This window comes from Pterocles gutturalis, unplaced genomic scaffold, assembly GCF_000699245.1.
Source record: "Pterocles gutturalis isolate BGI_N339 unplaced genomic scaffold, ASM69924v1 scaffold39832, whole genome shotgun sequence".
In the NCBI taxonomy this organism is placed as follows: domain Eukaryota; kingdom Metazoa; phylum Chordata; class Aves; order Pterocliformes; family Pteroclidae; genus Pterocles; species Pterocles gutturalis.
This window is the reverse complement of record NW_010114182.1, coordinates 5272-16341: the sequence shown is the minus strand read 5'-3', so window position 1 is coordinate 16341 and position 11070 is coordinate 5272. Positions and strand designations below refer to the sequence as shown.

The 11070-nt window shown below is 40.7% G+C and overlaps 1 protein-coding gene across 1 annotated transcript; it reads left to right on the top strand.

Annotated features, from left to right (window-relative positions):
• The first annotated feature begins 2597 nt into the window (after positions 1–2597).
• Positions 2598–8955, top strand: LOC104459804 (WD repeat-containing protein C2orf44 homolog). The gene is made up of 3 exons (XM_010074759.1): positions 2598–4480; positions 6345–6462; positions 8354–8955. The coding sequence occupies exons 1-3, from the start codon at positions 2621–2623 to the stop codon at positions 8623–8625; spliced, it is 2250 nt and encodes a 749-aa protein (XP_010073061.1). The 5' UTR covers positions 2598–2620; the 3' UTR covers positions 8626–8955.
• Positions 8956–11070: the final 2115 nt, after the last annotated feature.

Sequence of the window (11070 nt, the reverse complement as noted above, 5' to 3'; positions counted from 1 at the left end):
GGGCAGGTGGCAGTGTCCCTGGGCACCCCGAGCGCCTTGGCCGGGGGTTTGGGCACAGGGTGGCTTCAGTGCAATGGCCAGTGGGGTCCCGCTGATTTTGCTCTTTCCAGGTCTCTGAGGATGGCGTAAAATGTCTCTGGCACCGCAGGAAGCTCTCCAGATGGCCCAGGAGGCTCTGGTTTCGTAGCGTGTCTTATGAGGCACGTTACCATCTCGCTTCGTTAGGTAAGTGTTGCCCTGCAGCGTACGTGGGATTCAGGTTCCTAAATGAACAACGAACGTTTGGATTTTCCTGCAAGTGGTGGGCACTCACGACATTGAGGTGGGTTATGCTGGAGGCTGGATGGAGGAGTTGATGGTGATGTATCTCCAGTGCTCTCCTGCCATGAGGCAGGACCCGGGGTACTTAAACTTATCCCTGACAGGCAGCTACTTAATTGGCTCTTACAGATTATTAAATTCATGGATTGCCTTCTCCCCCTCTCCAAGGTAACCCGCTTCAATGCTTAGCTATCATTTATGGTTAGAATTTTTCCTTAATAGCTGACCTCAATCTCCTGTGTTGAAACTAAGCAGATTGTTATCGCGCACATCCACGGCAGACCCGGAGAACAACGGATCAGTGTTCTCTTGTCAGCAGCCTGGTGGGTGTTCGCAAGTTGCCACCCACAGTTTTCTCCAAACTGCGTGAACCCACTTCTCGTGGTTTTTTTGGTTCTTGAACTCTAAAACTTTTCCATCATCTTGGACTGTTAAACGCTGAAATAGGCACAGTACTCAAGTGGAGATACCGTTCGCTTTGAGGAAGTGGGGTAATTATCTCCTTTGCATATGGCATTTTTCTTAAAAACATTCTAGAATGGTCTTATTTGGTGACATTCTCAAATTACTGAAATATTCAATTTGTGACGCACTGTAAGCCAAATCCTTTCTTTGCTATACTGCTACCCAGTAAATTCTTCCTGAAGAGGTATCCATGTTTTGTATTTTTTTTCTTTACGAAGTAAAGAATTACTTTGCACTTGTAAAGTGGACTTGTTTGAGAAGTTATCTTGATCATCATAACATAACTTTTTCTATCTAATTTAGGCTTTGAAATACATTATTCTAATCGCCTTCTTCCAAGTTAGGCATCATCCACAAATAATTAAAATACCGAGTAGTGCCAGGCCCTGCACACTGTGATAAATCCTTCCAGTTTGACAATCTGACTTTCTCAAACGCTTCATTTTTTTCATGTTTCCTACTAAAGCTGCAATTAATTCTGTGCCATGGCTTTTCAGCTGAACCAAATCCTGTGGAGAATCTTAAGTGAGGAAACCATCAGTTCCTTTGAATTGGCTTCTGTGCACAGAGTAGGGATTGCACACAGCTCTAAAACTAGAAATGTGTGTAAAATCAGACCCTTCTGGAGTTTTGGTGCCTTGCATATGGCTTCTGGATGTCCTGGACACCTGGTTACAGACTACGGAGAATGACAATTGCTGGCAGTTTCCCAGTCTCCCTCTTGAAGCTGTTATGCTATGTAGAGAGAAATGAAAGGGCTTCTCTGGAGACATCAGGCAAATCATGTAGCCCATTTTTTAAAAATACTGAAATGAAGGTTTTCTGTCTCTTTATTTCCTCCCGGTAAGCCAGTAATTTCTACTTAGCAGGACACTATGAAAATAAGTGCTCCTAAAGCATTATCCAAACAATAAAAATGTCCCCAGAATTACTGTAGATATTTTTAAAATTATTATTTTTAAGTATTTAAAAATGCATGTATATTTTTGTATGGATATTCAGCTATGTGTAAATAACACTGTGCAGCCACAGGCAGCTGCCTACTGCTTTCATCCCTTCTACCCAACAAACAGGAATGAGCTACAAGGTGGCTTGTGAACTCTGATGTCATTTAGGAAAAGGAAAAAAAAAATCACTGCTTTAGAGGATGCTGAATGAGCAGCATCATGTAAGTCATTCATACGCTATCGTACACCTTATGCTTGAGGTAGATGGGTCTGTCCCTCTCCCATGTTCTAAGTTCTTTTAAATTCTTTTCTCATGCATTTCCTGAGAAAAATCTGTTTTGATCTTAACTTTCTTCAAAATTGCATTTGCTTTTTTTAGAGGGCTTTCTGGAATAACCATACAAATGCCTAGTTCTCACCCGCTTAATACAGGATCAGATTTATAGATCTGATTTAATGCTTGGTTATACTTGTAAGGGATTACTTTTTCTGATCACAAATGCTCTGTGAAGCTCTGAGTTAGAGGTGATATTTTGAGAATTTTTAATACTAAAGTAATTTGAAAATATTCTGAGAAGGAGCAACCTGTTGATTAGAATGAAAGGACTGGTCTTGTGATGAAAATGCAGCAGACTAAGCCTATGTAAACAGCAAAGTTTTTTTTTCTCTTAAAATTGCATTTCACTGTGGAAACATCATAGACAAAAAAATCTAGGGTTGGGGCTAAGCATAGATAAACATTATGTGTATATTGACTTGACTGGAAGGAAGAGTCAAGCATTGGCAGGGTCATAAGCTATATAATCATACAGGTGTTGTCCTCTATCTTCTACAATAATTTTTTTTCTTTTAATTCTGATTTATTTAGATGTCTCATATTAAAAATCATGGAGCTAGGAAAGGCGAAACTTCTGAGAACTGGCCTTAATGCCTTATACCAAGCGATTCACCCTGTGCATGGTATTGCCTGGACAGATGGGAAACAGGTGATACTAACTTCCTTACACCTTCATAATGGAGAACCAAAATTCGGTGACTCAAGTGTTGTCGGTCAGTTTGAGCATGTCCATGGACTCTACTGGGGCCCGTGTCCTCCTGATGCCCCGGCTCTGCTCGCTGTTCAACATAAAAAGCACATCACCATTTGGCAGCTCTGTTTTAATGGTGCAGAAAGAAATAAGCTCTTAGTTTCTCAGATATGTGACATCAGCGAGACGTTTCCAGTGCTCCCCCAAGGCTGTGTGTGGCATCCGAAGAAGGAGATCTTGGCTGTGCTGACTACGCGGGATGCCTCTGTCTTACACTCTGTGCATCTCAACAACTCCAGAATTAAAGCAGATATTAAAGGCAGCGGTCTCATCCACTGCGCTTGCTGGACCAAGGAAGGCAGTCGCTTAGTAGTGGGGGTAGGCAGTGCCCTTCATTCTTATATTTGGGATGATGCTCAGAAAACACTGAACGCTTGTGCTTTTTGCCCAGTCTTTGATGTAGGAGGCTACATCTGTGCTGTGGAAGCTACTCTGAATTTCCAAGTTGCTGTTGCCACTGAGCTTCCTCTAGACAAGATCTGTGGTTTAAATGCTGGTGTTGCGTTTGAAGTTCCAGCGAGCATCGAAACAGAGTCCTTCCCTTCACAGTCCAGCTTGTGTGGTGAGGAAGAGTATTCCATGGATGGGGGGAAAAAATCCCAGGACTCGGAGAAGCCCTTGTCTGTTGTTACATCTCCTGTGGATCTGACTCACATACTTTCTAGTAAGCAGGGTGCTGATTCCAGTCCTCTTCTCCATCTGAGGCCCAAGGACTACCTCACGGGAAGTGGCCAAGATTCTTCACATCTCATCTTGGTGACTTTTGAAAGAAAGGTTACCTCTACCAAAAAAGTTAGCATCCCAGGCATTCTGGTTCCTGATATAATGGCATTTGACCCCAAAACTCAAACTGTATCGGTTGCCTCTAATACTTGTAACGTTATTTTAGTCTACTCACTGACTTCATCCAATTTACCCAATATTCAACAAATTCAGCTAGAGAAAAATGAAAAACCAAAGGGTTTGTGCTTCTTGACCAATAAATTATTACTGATACTAGTTGGAAGACAAAAATTCACTGACCCTGCGTTTCTTCCCTCTTCAAGATCAGACAAATATATGATCCGATTGATGATTAAGGAACTAATATTTGAAATGGGCCCTTCAGCATCTGCATCAGTTAGTGGGAGCTCCAGTTCGAACCTTTCAAATATACTTCATGATCTCTCCACAGATGTTCACCCTCTCAGCCGTGGACTCTTGATACCAGATCATGCTGCCATTCGGTCCCCTACCAGCAGAAGGAAACTCATTGAAGAAATTAAGAGTCCTGTTTATGAACAAAGCTTGCTGAACAAGGGTGGCCTCAAAGATAAAAAGATTTCCCTGAATTTTCCTCCAGCTATTGAGTCTCTCGATGCCGAACCAGTTAATCGGACTGTGGCGCTGTCTGCTGCATCACTGGCGTTTGCTGACAAGCCGACATCTCCAAAAAGGCAGGCAGATGCAGTTTCCAAAATACCAAATTCTTACAAGAATAACCTACTAAGTGAAAAGGAGGCGAGTTACTTTTCAAAAAATGTAGAAAAACTGTCTGGTAACTTCACAGAATTACAGCATCATCTCTGTGAGTTAACTGAGCTGCTAAAATCTGGGAAGAGAAACCTTCCAGCGTACCCATCTTCTCAGGAACCCTCTTTTATTAACATCACCTGCCAGGTAATTTTAATTTTGGAAGCCTTAATGATAAAACCTGTTAAAATCTGTTTATGGATGTATAGTCTTTGTATGGATTTAAGGCATGAACTCGTTGGATTATGCACAGGGAGGATGACATCCCGCGAACGTTTAGTATGTGCAAATTTGGTACATGTGAATGATCTTGCTGCATGCAGGTGAATCCGATGGGAGTCTTATTTGGACTTATTTATGCTTTTACATAATCCTGGCTTGCTTTTGCTGTCCTTCCTCCCTACCCTTCCTGTAATTGTATCTCAGTCCCTATTTTAAAACCCTGTATTTTTATTTTTCTCTGACAGGAGATAGAATGAGGGAAATATTTCAGATAATATTTTAAACTAAACTTTATCTTTAAAATTATTGCCATTTCAGGTGGATGCTGTAGTAGCGCTTTCTTGCACAGCTGTCTGTACCAGCGGTAAAACCAGAGCATTTCTGGGGATAAAAAGACCATTATCATGTAACGGTCAATAGGATTAGTTTTACACCCTGTTCCTGCAGGTGGGACTAATGTTACAAGTCCCATTGCTCTGCAGGCTTTAGTGTTGTTAAAGCAATGTCATGTTCAGGCGTGTGCAGCCCCCTGTCCCCACCACGCACTGGCTCTGACCCTGGCAGTTGTACCTTCTCCTGCACAGGGGCTGGGGGACTCCAGAGAACCCACGTGCAACGGTTCCGTTGCAGGTCATGTTTTTCCTAGGCAACTTCTGAAGCTTTCTGTTTAGAAATATAGACAAGGGAAAATTTCCATGTACAGGAATTGGTATTGATCTCCCGTGGTGCTGTGAGGACAGCTGAAATAATGGAGACTGAAGCAAAATGGAAAAATGCTTTGGCTCTGAAACTGCAATGTTGCTAATTAGTACTGAGAGCACCATCAGAGAAAGAAAGAGACCTTTAGGGACACAACAGATAATTCCATTAACGTAGCTTAAAAACAGATTTAAAATCAAATTTTATGTGAAAGACACTTTCTTGGCTGAAAGAAGATACTTCCACATCTCACACTAGAAAGCGTAAGCTACCCGATAATCAAAACATGGCACAAATCTGCTGGGTGTCTTCTAGAAGTCAGATTAATAAACCTTAAGTCAATATTCAAAGTCATCTAAACTGACGTTTTCCATGCAATAAACTCTTATTTCTCAGCTTTATTATTGCAAAAAATATTATTCTCAACTTCTGTAGCATTAAAATTGTAGGTTCTAGATCATGCCCTCTCTGTCTTCGTTATTTTCCATTGTAAACACTTTATAATTGTAATAACTCTAATTTTTCTAGCTCTCTGAAATCTTAGTTCTATATGGGGCATTACTCTGAATAGTGAAAGTTTCCCTCAGTAAGACGCTTTTTGGATTTTAAGGCTTGGGACGTGATGATCAGGGGTGAGACAGACAAGCCCTTCTGATTCTTCAGTCTGTTCCTTGTCCCAGACATCTTTGGGCAGGAGTTCTCACCTCAAGCTGGGGATCAGGGAGGGGGAAGGACAGAAAACCTGCTGCTTTACAGACTCCCCAGGGAAATGTCCCTCCGGGGTGGTAGGATGAGAGCCTGGATTGCGCTGTGGATGAAGCTCATGATTTCTTCGGCAGCAGTGTCTGATTTCCACTCCTGTTGTTCTGCCACATGCTGAATCAGCACAGTTACCTGCTGCTGTCACTGACAGACTGTCTCTTTGAGGGCTGAGACTGTAAAGTGTAAATGTTGCGAATGGGTCTGAGTGAATGGAGCTACTTTCTGTAGATGCTGCAGCAGTCTGTGATCCTGGTTTGATTAATGCCATTTTGACATCACTGTGTAAATATACATCACTGTATCTAATGATTCTTTCTTGAATTTACAGAAGCAGCTTTCCAGAAGTGATTCAGATGAAAGACGAGCTGTTATTCTTTGTGGTGGTAAACTCCGGTTAAATATAGTCCAGCAGATATTCAATCTCTCTCTGGTAGAAATGCAACACGGTATGTTGTAATTATCCAGTAATTCAAACACTTCAAACACATGTAACATTCTCAGCAGCAGGAGTATGCATAATCCCATCTGGAAAAAGCCCAAGGAATAAATAATGAAAGATTATTAATAAAAGTTTGCTCATTTGTTTCATAAAGATTCTTCTCTGGGCTTTTACTGAGAAGAATCTTTACAGTATAACAAAAATGAGCAAACTGTTATGTATTGATACCCCCTTATCAGGTAGCTGGTTAGATAGGAAAGTTACTGTCACCATTATTTTATTTATATTTTCAGCTATTCTAAATCAAGAAGTCCAAGTAATGAGGAGGTTAGAGTTGACTGGTGGGTTTGGAGTACAGTTTTCTATATTTTAATCTGTAGTTTCAGCATCTGATCTCCTTTAAGAAGAGTTTGTAGAGGAAAAAAAAATACAGTTTCTCTTACTACTACATAGATTCTGTGTAGGATCTTCCAGCTACTTGCCTGCTGTGTCTGCTGCCTGCCTACCTGCAGATGACTGGGCAAGTATCCCAGACTTGAGGCTGCTGTTCTTGCCACTGTGCAAGTTTTATTTTTTCTTTAAATAGTTACTAGGATATGGTTAGTACTCCAATGCCTAGATAAAACTGTAGTTCTATCAGGTCAGTCTTGAAAAGGTTCTTACTGCTGTCTTACGTTAGTTTAGTAGTTTTCCTATTGCAGGATCTGTCACCTGTACTGGAACAGTGACTACTTTAATAATGTGGCACAACCCAGAAACGCCTAGTAGATACACCTCGTACAAAAGCAGGCAGTTTTGTAGATGTTAATGACTTAATTTTTCAAACTGGAATTTTATTTTGAGCTCTAAGATTTGAATGACTTCTCTTTCAGGCAAGAAAAATGTCCCCATTACCTGTGTTAGTTTTGACTTTGCCTTTTTATCTTAAAAATGTAAACTTAACAGAACTGGTTACCCAGGAGTGAGAAATCATCATGCACAGGACTAGCCTCACTAGATCAATTTTAAAAGCAAACAGTGTTACAGTAGGGTTCTTTATTAATTTTACATATATTACAAGATAAATAGGCAAAGTGGGAATGGTATTTTCAAATTCCTGACTTGTATTGATTTTCAAGTTTGGTCCAAATGAGATATTAAGCCAAAAGATTAACGGGCTGCGTGCTTTTAAGCTACAATCGTCTCATGACCTTACTTGTGACATGAAGTTACATTATGTAACTGTACAAACAGCTGTAAATGTTTCTCTGAATTCCCTCACCCCCACAAGCTCTGTTTTGTTTCTTCATCAACTTGATGGATGCAAGTAGGAAAATTTTCTGGTTTATATGAATTGATAGAAGTCGGTGTTTCTGATTCAGTAAACAGTTTCAAATGGTAAAATAATGATCATGATGATGTGAAGTCAGACAGCAAACAGACCAGAGACACAGGCTTTGTACAGTATTCCCTCCTCGTATTTAATGGAGTTAATTATATTCAAATTGCATAACAGAAGCTGTTTCTCATTTTTTTTATTTGTCATTTAACTTAATAAATGCCTGCTTTGTACAGCATCTGCAGAGCTTAAGCAATGTGAAGTAGCTTGTGCATACCTAATTAAAACCAAGCCTAGAAGCTTATGAATTCTGTTCAGAATTTCATTCTTCCTCCTTATTTGAAGCATGCATTGATTGTAGTCTTGTCTCCTAGTGGCAAAATTGGTCAGAAGCTGTTTCACATAGTTGTTAACTGTCCTTTATTTTTGAGATTATACAACCTGTATCTCCCTATACTTTTTTTTTTGCTAGAAAAACTGGAAAGGTGCAGAAGCATTTAACTTTTAATTTTAGAAGAAATATGTTTCATACCTTAAACATACCTATTACAGGAACTTAGACATTTACATGTCTTCACAGGTTCATCTTGGATTGTTCTCACAGTGGACAGCGAGGGCTTTGTTCCGTTAACGTTTACATCCGCGCAGGAGATAGTTGTAAGAGATGCCAGTACGAAAGGCTACAGTGCCCGTTCCTCCAAAACTTTGGACATCATCAGTTCTACAGAAGGGTGTAGACCCGCTTCTTCTGAAAGTCTGGATATCACAAGTTCTTTGGAAGTCCTCAGAGACTGCTCATCCAAGACTTTAGACAGCAGCAGTCCTTCAGAACAGCCCAGCAGTAAAATGTAATTTTTGACAGTGATTTTGCACTGCCTGTCTTATGATGGGAGACTTCTATTACTGTAAAGGTTTGCAAGTTCTAAAGAGCTGTCTCTCTCAAATCTCTGTTGGATTTCCATAATTTTTTGTTCTGGATCACTGTAAATTATTTATTAACTTTTTTTTGATACTGAGCAGTGTTTTTAAAATATGCCTCTTGCAGTGTAGAGCAGGCCTTTGTATCAGTGGTTGAAAATAGGTGTTCTTACAAGCTCCAGAGCTAAAGTTTCCATCTTGGTCTTTAATACATCAGTGTTTTCAGATGATCATAAACTTGCATAATAAACAAATACTTGAAAATGCTGCATTTTTCTGTTTCCTCCTTTGTGTCAAATCCCGAAATATTACACTGTTGTTATTCCCAAACAGCGCCTGCAGTAGTACCTGTGTTTTTGCACTGGTGTTACTAAGGGTGTAAGGACTACTTCAGGTCTATGGAGTTTGGGACAAAGTATGAGCATGTGGAATATCCATACTGGGGAGAAGCGAGACCCTTTTCCCCTCCTGTGCCCACCACTAGTGCCTCTGTGCTTGCTTCCCGGTGTGGATTTGCGGACACAGCTGTCACCTGTGTCATCTTTTGTGGGGGGTTGAGGCCAGCTGGCCCCTGAGCCCCCAGGGCTGCTTGCTCACTCCCCTGTGCAGGACAGGGGGAAGAATCCAAAGGGCAAAAGCAAGAACAACTCATGTTGAGATGAAGTCAGGTTAATAGGTAAAACAAAAGCTGTGTGGGCAAGTGAAGCACAGTAAGTTCACTCAGTCCTTCCCAGCAGCAGCTGCTAGGACAGCAGGGCTCCAACATGGGTAAAAGTTACTTTGGAAAATCAATGCCATAATCCTGAACGTCCTCCCCTTTCTCCTTCTTCCCCCCAGTTTTTATTGCTGAGCATGACATTGTATGGTAAAAAATACCCTTTTGGTCAGCGAGGGTCAGCTGTCCCAGCTGTGTCCCCTCCCAGCTTCCTCTGCACCCCCAGCCTGCTCACTGGGGCGACAGAGCAAGGACAAGAGAAAGCCGTGATGCTGTTCAAGTGCTGCTCAGCAAAAGCCAAAGCCTCGGTGTGTTACTAACTCTGTTTTGCTCACAGACCCAAAGCACTGTACAGGCTGCTATGAAGAAAACTACCTCCATCCCAGCCAGTCCCAGTTACAGCTGGACAACGTTACAGGCATGTATTTACTTTAGTCACATTTGAATAAACATTTGCTAGTTAATAGTTCTAAACATCTCTTGTCTTTATACTGAAATTTTTCTCTATTGCCTGTGAAACAATACTGTTAACAAACATTGCCTTTGCTGCATCTGTTTTAATTTCCATGGCTAATACGTGCTGAACTGGCCGAAGGGAAGTCCAATAGCCCATCACCTTAAAAACAGACAGTTTAAAGGCTGACAGAAGAAAACGTTCTATGGGATTTTGTAGTGAGAGAAAAACTCATAGAACCACTGAATGCATTTTTTCTCAGGTTTATGTCCAGAAATGCACAGCTAATGGCTTTCAAAATCTCTTGGATGAAATGTTATTAAAAATCTTATTTTCATGTATTAACTTTTTTTTTTTTTTTTTTTTTTTTACTGAAACTTCTGATGGTTCTTGATTGAAGGTAGATTTTGTTCAAATCTGCAGAAAGAAAGCCTGTGCTCTGGGTGTCTTTGAAAGATATAAAACCTTAAATGAATCTTTTTCATCTCAAGTAATAAACTTCTGTTTACAATGTCATCAAACTTTAAAAGATAAATTAACCTTCATAGGTAATAATGTGAATGCCCTTTTATCCGTCGCATCCTTTAGGTGTAAAAGCAACCACTAAAAGAACTTGCAATGTGATTTTATAAATTAACTCTTATTAAAATAAAAAGTTACAATAAAACCACTGTTTCAGTGTCACAAAAACGGATAATGGGAATTTCCTCATAAGCACATTTTCAGACATACACATTGCTATGCTGGTTGCACACTAACATGGTCATAATGTGTCATAATGTGTCTGTCGTGTAGTTAATAGTTTATTATAAAAACATCTTCTAACTACAGGCATTATCCATATGCTCCATGGAATGCATCTGGAATTTCTTTCAGCATTATCACGTTCTTCATACATAAAGAGCCAGCAGTAGCACTGGTGCTGACCGGACAACAGAGGATGATCATCCCCTTTCCAAGCAGCTTCCCAATGGAAGCCCACCGTTCAGCGGGAACCTCAGAGCCAGGGTCTCCCAGGAGGTCAGTGAGACACTTGCGTGAAGTTAAGGAGCCAATCATCATCATCACTCAGAGCTCAAACGCCCCTACTTGACATCTACACTCAGGGTAGTTCTCTGGCTGCTGGTGAGCATTAAGTTGGAGACTACATTAACGGCAGAAAAAAGCTGCCATGGGAGATTTAAGCAATAATTTGAAGCCTCAAGGGATG